The 16,381-nt window shown below is 61.1% G+C and overlaps 1 protein-coding gene across 1 annotated transcript; it reads left to right on the top strand.

Moving 5' to 3' along the window:
• The first annotated feature begins 486 nt into the window (after nt 1–486).
• On the top strand, nt 487–14,912 carry MFNG (MFNG O-fucosylpeptide 3-beta-N-acetylglucosaminyltransferase). Its single transcript, XM_079140756.1, has 8 exons — nt 487–973; nt 5,872–5,920; nt 6,285–6,387; nt 6,683–6,836; nt 9,602–9,687; nt 11,059–11,224; nt 12,508–12,593; nt 14,389–14,912. Exons 1-8 carry the CDS (start codon nt 719–721, stop codon nt 14,453–14,455), a joined length of 966 nt encoding a protein of 321 aa, XP_078996882.1. The 5' UTR covers nt 487–718; the 3' UTR covers nt 14,456–14,912.
• The last annotated feature ends 1,469 nt before the right edge of the window (nt 14,913–16,381 follow it).

The following is a 16,381-nucleotide window of genomic DNA, read 5'->3' as shown; positions in this document are numbered from 1 at the left end:
TCTTATGCCACCCTGTGCCTCTGGGCCTTGCATCCTCAGCTATAAACTGGGGCTGTCCCAATGCTGTTGCGAAGTCCAAAGGAACTTCTGTGGGAGTTCCAGGAATTGGGAGGGGCCGCCAGGGAAGACTTCCTGGAGGAGGTCCCCGGAGATGAGCCTTCAAGTCCCGACAATTCTGCCTGGAGGAGAGGAGAGGAGTGGGTGAGGACGGTGGGATGGGGAGAGCATCCGGGGGACGCTGAGCAGGAGCGGAGAGGCCAGGGAGCCCGGCACGCTGTAAAATAACGGGCGTTGCTTAAGCCACGCTGGCAGGTCTCTGCGGGGTGGCGAGGCCGGAGGGTCCCTGCCTCCCACCGGACATGGGTGGGCCGTTGCAGCCGCCCGGCCCCGGCAGCTGGCAGGGCGAGGGCTGCCCCCCGGCGGAGGCGTCCGCTCAGCCACCTCTGCCCCCGGGGCCTGGCTCCGCCCCTCGCGCTGGGCGGGGCGGGGCCAGCAGCCGGCGGCGGGCGCCCGCGAGCGCTGCGGAGCAGGTGGAGGGTGGCGGCCCGTGGGGCGGTCGCGGCTCAGCCTCCGGGTCGCGAGCCCCAGCGCCACCTTTCCGCTCCCTGTCCGCCCCCATGCCTGCCACACTTGCCCCTGCCAGCGCCCCCGCCTGACCAGCCTCCCATCCCGGAGGGGCTGGGACTCCGGGGCTGAGCTGTCGGCGGCCGCTGTGCCGATGCAGTGCCGGCTGCTCCGGGGCCTGGCCGGAGCCCTCCTCACCCTCCTGTGCATGGGGCTCTTGTCCCTACGGTACCAATCACGCCCGTCCCCCCAGGGAGTGCAGGAGCCCCCCGGGCCGAGCCAGCCCAGCCCCGCGCCCCGCGAGCTGCGCCTGCACGACGTCTTCATCGCGGTCAAGACCACCCGGGCCTTCCACCACTCGCGCCTGGACCTGCTGCTCGACACGTGGGTCTCCAGGATCAGGCAACAGGTGATGCGTGCGCGACTCCGGGCCCTGGGAGTTGGGGCCTGAGGGACTCCTGGGCTCTTTCTGCTGGGCTGGCTCTCCGGCCGCCCGCCCCACCTGGGCTCCTCGCCCCACTCCTCCTAACTCCCGGGACCATGCTCCCCTGCACCGAGCCAGGTGTTCCTCAGAGCCTCCGTTGGTGGGCAGGCTGCCCCAGGCTCTGGTCCCTCCTGGGGTCCCTCTATTCCCTCGCTGCTCCAGCGGGGGCCTCACTCCCGCCTTGCTTGGTCCAGCCTGGCCTCAGGGGCCATGGTGGGTGTGGGGCCACCGGAGTGGAGGCGTCTGAGAGGTTCTGACTCGGGCATGTGCTCACCCAGACCCCGGAGCCGTCCGGCCCAGGCTCTGAGGGTGGAGGGTAGAGGGTGGAGGGAGACCTCTAGGTGGGGCCTGTTGCGGAGGCACCCTTTTGGGCTTCCTCACCGCCCCGGCTGCTGCGTGCGCGCACCCGTGTGTGCGCATGTGCACATCTTGCCTCCTGTGCTGGTTTCCTGTGGCTGTACCAGGAGGGTGTAGCTGAGGCAGGGGTGGGCCAGCGGCATGTGCGTGCATACTGTGCTCACACTTGTGGAGCCAAGTGTGTTGGACATGCAATGGCAAGAGATGTGTGGGTGACCTGGGCATGTGGCTCGTGCCCTTCAGGGGAGGCAGCTCTGACCATCTGAAACCCTTTAGCCCATCCCCTCCCTATGGCCAGTACCCTCCTCAAGCAGAGCCAGTGATTTGGGGCTGTTGGGGACCACTTCTGGGGAGGTGGAGGGTGGATTCACCCCCCACCCCCACCGTGGAGGCTGCTCCATAGGAGGAAGTGACTGAAACCTTGGGGGGGGGGGCCAAGGAACGGCACAGTACGTCTGGAGAGGTCAGGGCCGCCGGGGAGGGCACACCCCTGCCCTGATTTCCGGGCACCGATGTCTGTGCACCAGGATTGACCTTTCCCAGCAGGGCTCCAGCACCCCCATTCTTTCCTGGGCCCCACCATATTCTCATCTTGGGGAGATTCTGGTTCCGCCTGCGGAAGTCGCCAAGGCTGGCCCTCCCTGCAGACCTTCCTGTTTATGGCGCTGTGTCTGTGCACCCGGGAGCGTGGCCTCACGTGGATTGAGGCCCTTTCCTGTCTTGTTCTCCACGGTGGTGCCCCCGCCATGAGGAAACTGAGGCTAGAGAGGAGGAAGGGTTGCCGGCGTCACCTAGCGGGCGTGAGGGGCAGAGCTCAGTGGGACCCAGCTCTCACCTCTTCTTGGACCTTCAGCCTGGGTGGCTGTGCCTGGCACTACCAGGCTGCCCAAAGTAGCAAGCAGCCCCTGGTCCCAGGCTCTATTTATCCCAGATGCTAATCAGGCAACTGGGTGAGGGGGCACCCGCCAGCTGCTGAGCACCTAGTGGGGCTGCACATCAGACCCATGGCTCCACCTACCTACCTCACACCCCCCCAGGGGTGGGTATCCATGCTCCCATTCCTCAGGTGGGAAAACTGATCCAAGTTAAGCAGAGGCACCAGACAAATTCACTCAGTTGGACCCCAGAGCAGGAAACAGAGTCTAAAAATCCCTTTAAGTTGAAAGAGACCCACCTGGACATCCGCTGTCTTTCATGTTGAGCTCCTTTCTCTCTGTGACCTTGGCCAACAGCCTCCCGGTTTTAGTCCTCAGTTTCCCCGTCTGCGCAGCACAGGAGCATCTGGAACAGGCTGAGCTGGTCCGCTCCAGCTAGGCGCCAGCCAGGTTATAGGCGGTGGGGTGGCAGGTGGGCCCTGTGGCAGCAACGTGGACTGGACTTGTGTGCCAGCCTTTGTCCCTTGGAGGGCAGACGGGGGAGGCGTGTCTTGTGTGTTTTGTGCTCAACGGGAGCCTTTCTCTTCCTCACAGTCCTCTTGTTCCCTCGTGTGTGTGGAGGGGGTTGTGGGAGGTGGCAGCGACCCTACATCTCCCCTCCTGCAGCAGATGGTCCCCCGCCACCCCTCCCTGCGGCTGCTGGTCCTTTTGTTTCCCGCCTGTGAAGTTTTAACCATTGTCAGGGCCCCTCGTTAAACAGTCGCAGCTCTTGGCTTGGAGGAAGTTCTGCCCGTTGCTCTCTGCCAGCCTCGGGGCTCCCAGGGGCTGGGAGTGCCAGCTTGTGTGCCCTCTCTGCCCCCTGGCACGCCCCCCCGCCTCTGCTCATCCCGCCACCCCGACTGCTTCATGTTTTCTAGTTAGTTCTTCAGCAACGAATGTCCCTAACCCATTTGGCTCATCTTCAAAGCTGAGTGGGTTCTCCTCTCCTGTGGGCTATTTGGTGTGCCAGGGAGCAGGGCACGGGTCCTGATTTCTTTCACAGTCCCACTGGGGGCTGTGCTGCCATCAGATGGGTGGGGCAGGACAGAGCGGGAGGACAGGGAAGATGCCCGCAGGAGGGTATCCTGGTGAGCTGGACCGGGCTGAACTGGGGGTTGGTGGGGAGAGACTGAAACAGGGATAGTTCAAAGTGTGGAGGGACAGACAGAATGCATTAGAGGGGCAGTGTGGTGACCCCCAGGTTCTGGGTCCCAGCAGAACAGCAGACGGGAGATGGATGCTGGGACAGTCTAGGCTTCCCTCTGCCACCGAGCCACACACTGTTCCCCCTTTTTTTGTACCACAGATTGAACCCCCGGGCACTTAACCACTGAGCCACATCCCCAGCCCTTTTTATGTTTTGAGACGGGTCTTGCTGAGTTGCTTAGGACCTCCCTAAGTGTTGAGGCTGCCTCTGAACTCGAGATCCTTCTGCCTCAGCCTCCTGGGATTCCAGGTGTGCACCACCAGGCCCATTTCCTTGTTTTTACTTTTAAGTTTTTGGAGAAGTCCTGGCTGCAGGGGATTTGGGAGCAGGGAGCCCAGGCACAGGCTGGAGGTGCAGAGGGCGTGTGCGTCTCCGTCTCCATTCGATGGCACTTCCTGGGAGTGGGTGGGATGGAGAGGAGACCTGGGCTTGGCCGCCCACGCTCTCCTGGTGGAAATCCAGCTCTGCTGACTCTGGGAGTGGGAGACTGGCTCCCCCGAGAGGGATGCGGAGGGTGAACCTGGCCAGGCCTCCGGAGCAGAGGCAGGTGCAGACCGGATGTGGTCCGCAGCCTCCAGGGAATCTGCGGTGGGAGAGCCCAAGAGATGAATCACCACTCTCCAGGGGCTGCCGTTTACCTAGGAGGAAGCGGGCAGGGCGGGCTGAGGACCATGAGGGAGGAGCCCCTAGTGCGGCAGGAGGGGTGTCCGAGGCTTCCCGGGGAGGTGATGCCTGAGTTGGGAGTTGGAGTGGGAAGAGGGAACATCATGTGCAATGGCTTGGAGGGGTGTGTGTGTGCCTGCGCATGCACATTTGCATGCGTGCGTGTGCGGCATATTTGGGGAACTGAAACAAATTTGGGCAGAGAAACTCCTGCTCCATGGGTAGGGCAGGAAGTGCTGAGATAGGGCTGCAAGGGTCAGGTGTCCCTTCACTAGTCATGCTTTGGAGCTAACTTTAATCCCAAGGGCACTAGGGAGCCATGGAAGGTGTTAGCAGGGGGTGGTGGGTGTGAGTGTTATCTGATTCCGATCCTGAGAGGAAAACAGATCCGAAGGAATGAGCCAAGGTCTTGCCACAATCCCTGAGAGATGACAGTCCTGAGGAGGAGGCCATGGCCACCAGCCTTGGGAGAGGCTCATTCCCCCTGTACCTTCTGCTGTGCCTAACCCTGCCTTCTGGCCTCATGTGCCTCAGTTTCCCTTGAGGTACACGAAAGAGACCGGCTTCCCGTTGACTCTCGCTCCCCTTTTCACATCTTCCTTTGGTCTCACAGCTGTTGCCATCTCCCATGCTACAGATGGGTAGCCTGAGGCCCAATGCGGGCTGTACTAATCCAAAGGACTGGTCCTGGAAAGGAGGAAGAGGTCTGTGGGTGACCAGGAGGGGCCAGGGCCCTGCACTTGGTGGAGGACAGGGCTGGGCCGCAGGTGTGAATGGTGGGGCATGGGGTACCTGGGGTGGGACATTTTCTCCTTTGTCCTCACTTAGAAGGAATTTGAAATCGTCCCAGGTACTGGGCAGGGCAGCCAGGGCCTGGGAGAAGGAAGAAGATCAAATGTGGCCTGCAGCCTCCAGTTTCTCATAGAGGAAGAAGCTGTTGGGCCACTGGGCAGCTCTGGCCTGTCGCCTGGGCCTGGGGATGTCGGGCAGGACCTGGGGGTGTCAGGCAGCCCTGGCCCTCCATCTCTATTGCCAAGGCTGCTTCTGGAGGGTTCACTTCTGCCTCTCATTCCGAGTTTGCATTTGGTCTCTTTAGGGGTTAAGTGGCTTCTAGCCACCAGGGAGGTGTCAGGAAAAGTTGTGGGGTATGTTCACCTCGGCCTCAGTTTTGTCATCTGTGAAGGGGCAGATCACACCCCTGCCTCATGAGGCTTAGAGAGGGCCACCCGCTCCCGGTGGGTGTCCAGCATGAGAGAGCTGGATTGGGCCCTGCAGAACTTCCCGAGATGCTCCAGGGCCTCTGCACCTGTGTGGGGTTTGTGGTGTGGGGACCCAGGACGCTGGTGTGGGGTCCTTTCAGAGTTTGCTTCCCTACAGGGCTCAGGGTTGTGCATATGTGACCTGTGTTGTAAGAGGGCCATTCTGCCAGGGGTGTGGCTCTGTGAAGGGGACGGAGCTGTGCACCAGGTTGTGTCTACAGAAGCAGGATTGTTTGTGTGTGTGTGTGTGTCTTCTGATGTCCTAAAGGGACATGTGGCCATGAGAGTGGTGTGTGTCTGTCACTGGCAGAGGAACAGTCTAGGTGCTGTCTGGGCTCGGCCCCAGCAGATGGTGGATTGGCTTGGGTCTGCCCGTGGACATCCGAGTCCTGACCCGAGTCCTGTCCTCCTTCTCCCTCCCAGACATACATCTTCACCGACAGCCCAGACGAAGGCCTCCAGGAGAGACTGGGTAACTGCCTGGCCGGGTGGGGCCCTTGGCCAGAGAAAGATGCGCGGCTGGGCTGGCACCTGGCTTCCCAGGAAACGGGGCTGAGCACCTTTGGCTTCGGGATTCCCTTTAGCCCAGGAGGGGAGAGGGCTTCGCCCCTGGAAATATGTGCGGGTGCGGGGAGGGGATGTCGGACAAGGCCCTGGACACTTGGGTGCCACCCGCCTACTGTCCCCTAACTTTGGTCCTGGCAGGTCAGCCCACCCTGGGCCTAGTTGCCCCTGCCAGCTGGGGTGGGCGGCCCCGGGGCTCCCTCGGGGGCCTTGCTCTGGAATCGGGGCTGTGTGGAGGGGCCAGGCAGGGTCCCTGAGGACTCCTCCTCCAGGGCCCCACCTTGTGGTCACCAACTGCTCCACCGAGCACAGCCACCCTGCGCTGTCCTGCAAGATGGCCGCGGAGTTCGACGCCTTCTTGGCCAGCGGGCTCAGGTGAGTGCTCCCGGGTCTCCGGGGCAGGGCGGCTTCTGAGGGCTGTGTCAAATCAGTGACCCAAGTCCAGCGAGAGACCCAGCCTGCAGACCAGCGGTGGCCTGGGCCTCGTCTCTCAAGTGGGCCTGGCTTCCTTAGGAGCCTCTGCCACGTGTTTCTGGCACAAAACGGGCCGCAAACGGCGGCCACCCTCACCCTGCGAGTGTTGGGTGACCTTGGGGGTGCAAGGGGAGCCTGGCTGGCCTCGGCCCGGGAGTCCCCTGTCCCAAGTCCCCGTGCCCTTCCCTCCTCACAGCTGGTTCTGTCACGTGGATGATGACAACTACGTGAACCCCTGGGCGCTGCTGCGGCTGCTGAGAGCCTTCCCCGCGACCCTGGACGTCTACGTGGGCAGGCCCAGCCTGAACCGGCCCATCCGCGCCTCGGAGCCCCAAGCGCCCAATCGCACGGTGCGTCCCGCCCTCCTCCTCCGCCCATTGGCCGCAGGTCCGGGGGCGGGACCGATGGGGCGGAGGCGTGGCGGAGGCCTCGTGGGGTCCAAGTATCAGGTCTGGCTCCATCTCTGCGGGTGGGGCCAGTGGCCTCTCTTTGAGCCTCAGACTCTGCGGAAGGAGATGGAGATAGTGCAGGCGAGGCCTAGAGACCGGCATGTAGAAAGGTCCCCGTCATCCAGGAGCAGAGGTTTCGTCTGGTCACACGATGAGCGGCAGGTGCACTGAGGCTTCCTGGCGCCATGGCGAGGCTCCTGGCCACCTGGTGTCACCATGCTACCTTGGTGTTAAAGTGCTGGAATCCTGCTGGACCCCAGAACCCCCCACCCAGCACCCTCTCCTCCAAACCTCTCCACTAACCAGAAACTTAGAGTGGACATCCCGCACCATATGGCCCCAGACCAGCTTCAACCCCAGACCTGATGGACACGGAATAGAGCTGCCAGATTTAGGGGAAAAAATCCTGGCTCCCAGTTAAATTTGACTTTTAGATAAACAATGAAGAATTTCTTAGTATAAGAAATTCTGTCCCCCTGCCACCAGCTCCCACCCAGTTATAGGTGTTGGGGTGGCCCCGGCCCCAAGGGCCCCTTTGGCCACAGGGGAAAGGCATGTAGGAGTTCCCCTCTCTGGAGGCAGCGCCTGAAGCCGGAGCTGGGCACTGTGGGCTCCCTCACCCGCCCCAGGTCACCATCTGCTTCGCTAGGGAAACCAGAGCCTTAATTATCAGCAGCTCCTTAGCCTCTGAGCCCTAATTAAGTCCTCCTGGGCCTGCGGCTGTGCACATGGGAGAGTCTGGGTGAGTCAGGGTCCCAGGCTCACACACCAATCCCACTCCACTCTCACTGGCTGAGCAGTTCACCTCAGGGGCTGAGAACTTCACTGTGGAGCCTGCCTCCTGGGGTTCACAGGCCAGCTCTGCCACCTTCTGGCTTCGTGACCCTGACTGATGTCACCAAACCTCTCTGGGCCTCAGTTTCCTCATCTGTGAAGCAGGAGATAACAGCCCTCACAGGGAAGTTGTGAGCAAAGAAGAATAAAAAGGGGTCATCTGTCCAAGTCCTTGGAACAGCACCTGGCGGGTAACAGATGCTGGTGCCAGTGATCAGTCTCAGCGCGGCATTCATGTCCCCAGCCAAGTCTTCTCTGTGCAGATTCAGTGCCTGGCTGAGCACACCTAGGCCCATCCTCCAGGGCCCAAGTGGTGCTCTCCTTGGCATGCGTCCCCGAGCAGGATCCCAGGACTGCCCTGGATGTGGCAGAATTCCAGTGTGCCCAGGCTTGTTCAAATCCAGGGTCTCCAGGGCAGGACCACAAAGGGGGCAAGAACTCTGGCTTGGGGTCAGTCCCAGCTCTGTGACCTCAGGCAACTGACTCCTTGTCTCTGTGCCTGGATCACCTTATCTGGGGTACTGGCCCTCGTGAAGGGCTTGGTACAGTCAGTACTCAGGACCAGCACTTACGAGGATCCTGCAATGTTATGTCATTACGCAGGAGTGGAAGCCACACACGCCTTCACTTAAAAAACCAAAAATAAGCATTCAGCAGGCACCTCCTGTGTCAGGCCCTCAAGAGCCAGTCATTCTGTCTGCTGAGCTCTGACCTTTCTCTAGGGGACAGTGTTTCTTGAAGCAAGCCAGTCTAGATCTTTAGCAGGACACTTCTGAGCCAGGAGAACCATCAGATTTCAGAGCTGGAGCAGGTGCGCTCGCATGAGGCCCAGAGAGGAGTGGCGACTTTCCCCAGCATGCACAGCTGTGTGGCGGGAGGCTGAGACCTTAGAGTCAGGCTTCCTCATCGCCTGCCCTGGGCCCCTCTTGCTGCATCATGGAGATAACTCAGCCCCAATGACATGCATCCATTAAGCACCAGCTATGGACTTGGGAGCAGGAAACCTTGGGGAACTTGTTGGACCAAGAGATGGGGCCGCTGAAAGGGCAAAGTGTCCTCTGAGAGCTCTAGAGAAATCCATGGTGAATTCAGGGGTCATCGCAGGGGAGGGAGGCAGAGGCCTTGGGCTGAGGGGATGGGGGTGATGTTGGGCTTGGAAAGTAGTCTAAGCCCCTGAGGGATGCCGTTGGTGCCTGTGACTGAGATGTCAAGGGTTTGCTGGCAGTAGGGACACCTGGGACTGCCTGTCCTCACTTTACTCCATTTACTTCATTTTCTGCTGAAAACTTTTCTTGGCCCCAGGAACTGGGAGTGGGGAAGCCATTGGAGGTGGCCTGGTGGAGGTGGCATCAGGACTCCCGAGGGTGACGCTCTAGAGAGCCTCTCTTCATACCATACGGTGCTCAGGGAAGGACTCTGATTGGCTGACCTAAGTCATGTGCCGATTGCAGAGCCAATCACTGGGTCAAGGGGTGTGGCCTCACCTGCCATTTCCAGGCACCTGCACACTGCATGGCGTTTGGCTGTCCATCCCAGCCCCTTGTGGCCAGGTAGAGACCTTTCTCAGGGAAGGGGGTCAGGAAGTGTCACCTGTAACCAGGATCCACAATCCACTGGATTCGAGTCTCCTATGTGACTTTGGGCCTGGTTTCCTGGTCTGTAAAATGGGCGTAGTAATGCCAAGCTATAGCCAGACCTGAGTGAGGTGATGCAAAGCGGTTCTGAGCCATGCTGGTTGGGGTGAGGAGTGGCCGCAGGGCTTGGTACAGTCAGTACTCAGGACCCAGCCCCCGCCCCCAGCTCACTCTGCATCTCGGCCCTCTTCTCCCCAGAGGCTGGTGCAGTTCTGGTTCGCCACAGGGGGGGCTGGCTTCTGCATCAACCGCAAGCTGGCTTTGAAGATGGCACCGTGGGCGAGGTAAGCCAAGACCGGGGGTGGCAGGGGCCAGGGCAGGGAGGCTGCTGGTGCACAAGAGCGGCAGGAGGTTTTGGGAGTGGGCACAGGGGGAGTGCCTCCTTGGCTCAGCTTTCTGTGGCCCATTCATGGTGAGCAGATCACCTGCCGCCCTGTCCCCAGGGGTGCCCGGTCTGGTGCCCTCTGTCACACACAGAAACACCTCTAGGAGCCTGTTTGGGTGTCTGCAAGTGGCTCTGCGAACACGGGCTACGGGACTAAGGGGCAGGGTTCGGGCCGCAGTGTCGGCGCCAGGGACCACGTCCGCTCTGTGGCTCCTCTGCTCTTCTGACCCATCAGTGCTGCAGGGAGGTGAAGTCCAGGTGTAGGGGCTAGAGAGCAAGAAGGGCCTTGTGGCTGGGGACAGGAGGGAAGAGTCCCAGAAGAGGTGGGACACACTAGAGGACCCAGGGGCGGTGGACCCCTTGGTGTGGAGGGGAAGCTGGCCTTCTGGAAGTGGCATGTGTCTTCTCGGGCAGACTGGCATTAACATTTGTGGCCGTGAACTTGTGTTGAGGGTTGGATCCGAGCTCGGCCTGTGCTTCACCAAGGATGACGACCCCCAGGGCTTGGCTCTTTGATGGTATTAGCTTGTTTCTACAGTGAGGAGGCTGAGGCCCTGAGAGGTTAAGCAGGTCTAAGGTCACCCAGGTTCAAGGTCACGCAGCTCCTCAAGACCTGCGTGCTTGGCCCCTACACCAGCCTGCCTTGCCCCAGGTGGGATTCCCGTGGGAGTGGGAGTGGCTGTTGTCCTAGGGCAGTCTGGCAGGCACGCGCCTGTGAGCAGGGGGCGTCCCTGGGCCTCGGGTGTCCCATCTGGGCTTCTGCCGGCTCTGTGGAGCCGCTGTGTGATTAGGAAAAGCTCCCCCTTCTCCATCCTGAAGGCGCAGCTGTGGACGCAGCCTGGGGGCAGCTCGGGGCCGCTCACCCCTCACACTTGCTGGTGTCCTGACCCAGCCCCGTCCTGCTCCCAGCGAGCTGCTTCTGGCCTGTCTCCCCAGCACCGGGCAGCACGGGAGGGCAGGGCCTCCCTCTCTCTGGAGGCAGCAGGTCCCCCAGCTCTGCCCACAGATAGAAAGGGCGAGGAGGAAGGCGACATCGTGAGGGCCTCGCCTCACTCGCCCACCAAGGCCTCCCGTGGCCCTGTGCCAGGACCACGCCGGCCCGTCTCACAGCAGACGCGGCTCCCAGGGTCCTGACTTCCCGAGGTCGCAGTGTGCAGAGGTGGCCTCCTGCGCCCGCGCTCTGCTCTGCCAGCCGGCCTGGCAGAGGGCCTTCGGGCCGGGGGTGGCTGGCGGAGGCCCAGGCCATGGCCTCAGCCCTGCCTGCCCGCAGCGGCTCCCGCTTCAGGGACACCTCTGCTCTCATCCGGCTGCCGGACGACTGCACCGTGGGCTACATCGTGGAGTGCAAGCTGGGGGGCCGCCTGCACCCCAGCCCCCTCTTCCACTCACACCTGGAGACCCTGCAGCTGCTGAGGGCTGCCCAGCTCCCGGAGCAGGTGAGCCGGCCTTGGGGCAGGTGGCAACGAGTGGGGGAGGAAGGGCCCCCCAAGGGAACACGGGGTGTTCGAAACCCATCTGGAGCTTGAGATCAGGGGCCTGGCTGCTGACGGCTGCCCGACCCAGGCTGGCCTCATCCTGGCCGGCTCACCTTCTTGGTGGTAGGAGGGCGGCCCAGGTTTCCTCTCGTCCTGGTAAGAGAGCTCCTGTCCCAGACCCCAGGGCTGACTGACGGTCTCATGGCCTGGCCTGCGTCACGTGACCCTTCGACTGGTGCCTGGAGTTGCTCAGCCAGGCCGTGAGCTGGGCCGTGGGGTTCACCCTTAGGAACCTCAGGTTCATCTTATATCTGATCGTGGGACCTGAAACCAGGAAAGGGGGGCAGATTCTGGGCAGCCAAAAGCAGGGCACCTCCTGGTCAGGGTTTCCTGAGCACCCTCCATGCCAGGCACCGCTGAGCTGTTCCCTCACAATAGTCACACATAGCTTGGTCGATCAACTGCAGCATCCACAGTCACTGGTTCCAGGACCCCTTTGATGTGAATGTCCTAGGTTGCTCAGTCCCTGATAGTCCCTGATATGTTGTGTTTGCATATCACCCACGCCCAGCCTTCCATATGCTTTAAATCATCTCAGGGTGGTGCCTGCCTGTAATCACAGTAAATCAGGAGGCTGAGGCAGGAGGATCACAAGTTTGAGGCCAGCCTCAACAACTTAGCAAGATCCTGTCTCAAAATAAAGAATAAAACAGGCTGGGGATGTGGCTCAGTGGTAAAATGTCCCTGTGTTCAATCCCCAGTATTGAAAAAAATCAAAAATAAAAAATGAAGTAAACCATCTCTAGGTTACTTGTAATACCTAGAAGACTGTACTCTAGTGTTTAGGGAATAATCAGAAGGAAAAATTCGTACACATTCAGTGCAGATGCAAAGTCTTTTTTGCATATTTTTGATCCACATTGTTTAAATGCTGGACGCAGAGCCAGGGGTGTGGCGGGCCGGCTGCACAGCATCATCCCCAGTGTGCGGATGGGGAGAAGGAGGCCTGGGAGCCGAGCTAACCCTGGCACACAGCTGTCGCAGCTCGAGCTGTGGGGTCCCCGCGGGCACACCCTGCCTACGGTTGGCTCCAGAAGGACCCCCTCTGCCTGGTGGAGGGGCCGGCACCGCCGGATTTCTGCACCCCTCTTGATGCCCCCTTTCCTCCTCTGTTGCCAAAATGCTTCCCCCTTGTGGAGTCCCTGGTGGACACCCTTGAACCTCCACTGCTTCTCTCTGCCCAGGTCACCCTCAGCTATGGTGTCTTTGAGGGGAAACTCAATGTCATTAAGTTACCTGGCCCGTTCTCCCCTGAAGAGGACCCGTCCAGGTGGGTCTGAGGGCTGAAGCTGTAGGATGGGAGGAGTGGGGGCTGAGCCCAGGTGTCCTAAGGTGGGGAGCTGAGTGGAAGGAGTGGATTTCCATCTCTGCTCTGCCACTGGCTTGCTGTGTGACCTTAGGGCAGTGTCTCGCCCTCTCTGGGCTGCAGTCTCTCCATTTGTAACACTCGGAGGCTAACTGTGGTGGATCTGTAGGACTCTCCTAACTCTGATCCTCTAGAATCCTTCAGAAGCCCGGGAAGACTGACCTGTTGGCCTGATGAAGGAGGTGATGTGGTGCCGGAGCTCCAGGCATGGGGGAGATTTTCCCTTTGTCTCTTGTTTGTTTGATGCTCTTAGGTGGTTCTTCTAGGAGCGCAGGGGGTCGGGATGCGTAGAGCCTTCCCAAACAGGCCGCGGGGAGGATGGGACCTCTTGCCTCAGTCTCCTGTGCATGGGGCAGTCTTAGGGACAGCCTGTGACGTGTGCCTGGCTCCCTGTCCACCCCCTTCCCACCAGGGAGTGTGGCTCGTGCTGCTGGCGGGGTGCTGGGGAGGCACGGGACTCCCTCCTGGCACCCTGCGCAGCCTGCGGGCCCCCAGCCACGGGCGGCTCCTCCCTCCTGGACAGTCCGCCGCCCCGACTCCTCTGCTCCTGCCCACTGCCAGTCCGTGGCCGAGGAGGGCCTGGGCACTGGGGAAGGAGCCCGAGGCCTGCCTGCAGGGGAGGGCGGGCCTCCGGGAGGTGATGGGTGGGTCCCCTGCAGGTTGGAGACTTGTCCAAGGAGTCCTGGGGGCCACGGAGTCTGGGACACTGTCCTGAGGGGACAGCCTCCCTGTGGACAGGGGAGTGGGCTGTCCAGGGAGGACAGGGCATGGCCTGGCGTGCCTCAGGTGCTGGCGGCAGTCCCCAGCACAGGAGATGGCCCAGTGTCCCAGGCGAAGGGGCGGCATGTCAAGGTCCAGTGGCAGGAGCAGACCTCACTGCTCAGGGAAGCGGAGGAAGCCACTGTGGCCCGAGGCAGAGGCAGAGGGGAGGAGGCGAGGAGGCGAGGAGGCGAGGAGGCGAGGAGGCGAGGAGGCGCAGGGCCGCTGCTGTCTGATTTGGTTGAGGAGGAGGCGGGAGCCTCCCAGGGCCATCGTGGGCTCTGCCTGGACTTCAGGTTTAGGTCCGGGTTCCCCAAGGTGTCCCGAGGCTCCCAGTGACTCCGAGGTCCGGGGTGGGGCTGTGTGGACCAAGTTGCGCGTTCCAAGGAGACGGTTTGGCCTAATAGGGAGAAAAGTCAAAATTCCAAGGTGAACGAGGGGCCTTCTGCTGGGCTCAGCTGCCCAGCGAGCGGTGTGCAAGCCGCGGCTGTACTGCCAGGAGGCTTAACGATGGGCCCCGGGGCTGGGGACGTGGCTCAGTGGACACTTGCCCAGCATGCCGGAGGCCCTGGTTCCAACCCCCAGCACCGCAAGAAGAAGAAAAAAGAAAACAAAATGGACACTACATCTCTCTAAGCCCGAGGGTCCTAGATTCGTAGGTCTCTGCTGTTGGGAGCCAGAGGCAGCGGGAGACCCAGGTCTGTGGGGCGGTGGGCTCAGTGGGGTCTCCTTCTGCCTGTTCCTGCTCTTGCAGTTTCTCTAAGCCAGGGTGCTCAGAGGGGGTGACTTTGTTCCCTAGGGGACACTTGGTGATGTCGGATTGCTCGACTTGGGGACCTTGCGGGTGTCTAGTGGGTAGTCGGGGGTGCTGCTGAACCCCTCCAGGAGCCCGGGTGCGAGTGGGCGCAGGTTGACCGTCTGCCTGTTCTGGTCTCTGCAGGTTCCGCTCCCTCCACTGTCTCCTCTACCCAGACACGCCCTGGTGTCCACAGCTGGTCGTCCAGTGATCCTGAGCTGCTGGGCAGAGGCGTGCTGAGACTTGGCTGCTCCTTGTCCCCACGGGAGCCCTGAGGGGCCCTGGCGAGTGCCCTGTGGGAGGGCATCCCCTGAAGGGGCCTCCAGGTGACACAAGGGGCAGGCCCCGGGTGGAGCTGCCGCTGGAGCTGCCCCAGGCCCTGGACAGCCTGGGGAGCAGGAGGACCTGGCGAGGGCTGTGAGACTCTAGGGGCTGGACCCCGCTGCCTGGGGAGCCAGCCGAGCGAGGCAGGGGCACCTGAGCAGGGCTGGGCTTGGGGTCCAACCCTTTAGAGTGACCAGCTCCCAGGTGGGGTCTGGCTCCTGCCCTGGCTGCCTCTGTCATTCCCCTGGGGCTGGATAACTGGACCGTGCGCTCCCAAATCCCTTGGCAGGATCCCATATCACCGAGGGGACCTGGAAGAAGTCATGGCAAAACCCAGGCTCTGAGACCCCTTGCTGGAGCTCCTGGCTCCTGCCCCTTGCTAATGGCTCAGGTTTTGTTCGGAACCTCAGCGTGCTCAGGTGGTGGATCCTGATGGCCCCAGCCAATCCAGACGACCCTCTTGCTCACTTTCCCAGTCTCCCTTGCTGCAAGACGTTACCATGTGGCCCAGCTTTGGCCAGTGGAAGCTAAGCAAAGCCAATGGAGAGGTTTCTGGGGGAGATTTTCCGGCCCTGTACTTCGTCTTCCTGTTGTGAATGTGGGGATGATGACTGGATCTGAGGAAGCCACTTTGTCACCATGAGGGAAAGTTGAAGATGATCACCCACAACCGTCCTCTCTAGCACTTCTTCTGTACACAATTAAACCCTATTTAAGTCTCTCTTGGTCCAGCTGTCGGTTTGCAGCAGAGCGTTCCTGACTGACTTGTCATAGTGGTGATGGTGGTCACTTTTGGTGCTATGATAAGATACGTGGACACAGGGAAAGGAGGGACTCAGTGTGTGTGTGAGAGAGATGTGTGTGAGAGTGTGCACGTGTGTGAGGTGAGCAAGGGTGTGGTGTGTATGGGTGTGAGGTGTGCACAGATGTCCTGTTTGCACTGGTGTGGTGTGTGCACGGGTGTGTGGTGTACACGGGTGTGAGGTGTGCATGGGTGTGGGATGTGCACGTGTGAGGTGTGCATGTATGTGAGGCGGGTGTGGGGTGTGCAAAGGTGTGTGTGCATGGGTGTGAGGCGTGCACATGTGTGAGGTGAGCAAGGGTGTGGTGTGTGCATGGGTGTGAGGTGTGCACAGGTGTTGAGTCTGTACATGGGTTTCAGGTGTGCACAGGTTTAGGTGTGCATGGGTGTGCATGGATGTGAGGTGTGTGGGTGTGCATGGGTGTGAAGTGTGTGGGTGCGGCATGTGCACATGTGTGGTGTGTGAAAGGGTGTGGTGTGTGCATGGGTGTGAGGTGTGCACGGGTTGAGGTGTGCATGGGTGTGAAGTGTGTGGGTGCGGCATGTGTACATGTGTGGCGTGTGCAAGGGTGTGGTGTGTGCATGGGTGTGAGGTGTGCACGGGTTGAGGTGTGCATGGGTGTGACTGCCCGTCTGTGCATCTCTGCATTAGGGTGCACATGTGGTTTGCGTGTGTACGTGTGCACACGGATGCTGGGCATTGGGGTCACTGGGCCCCTGGGATAGGGAGGAGTGAGGAGAGACCTTGGGGGCTGGAGGGGCCCTGCCCCAGGTAGCAGGGACTGGGGCTCCCTTAGGTCATGTCCTTCACTCTTGAGGGACCAGAGTCCTTTTTCTGGCACCTGTGGGTCCGAGGCATCTGGAACCACCAAGCTCAGCCCCTTGTCTCCTAGGGAGGGTCCTGGGGCCCAGAGAGGGACTGTCACATGCCTGTGGTCCCCCAGCACATCTGGTCAGAGCCTGGTTCTTCCTGGCTGGCCTGGTGCTGGGCGTGCAGGATGGAGCCGATGA

The sequence above is a fragment of the Sciurus vulgaris genome (assembly GCF_902686455.1).
Source record: "Sciurus vulgaris genome assembly, chromosome: 5".
Classification (NCBI taxonomy): Eukaryota; Metazoa; Chordata; class Mammalia; order Rodentia; family Sciuridae; genus Sciurus; species Sciurus vulgaris.
Note: the sequence above shows the minus strand (reverse complement) of the source record. Positions and strands in the feature narration are given on the sequence as shown.

Coding starts and splice junctions, on each gene's coding strand:
- MFNG (XM_079140756.1), top strand. CDS start 719: ATGCAGTGCCGGCTGCTCCGGGGCCTGGCCGGAGCCCTCCTCACCCTC. Junction 974..5,871: donor TCTCCAGGATCAGGCAACAG/GTGATGCGTGCG, acceptor TCTCCCTCCCAG/ACATACATCTTCACCGACAG. Junction 6,388..6,682: donor TTCTTGGCCAGCGGGCTCAG/GTGAGTGCTCCC, acceptor CCCTCCTCACAG/CTGGTTCTGTCACGTGGATG.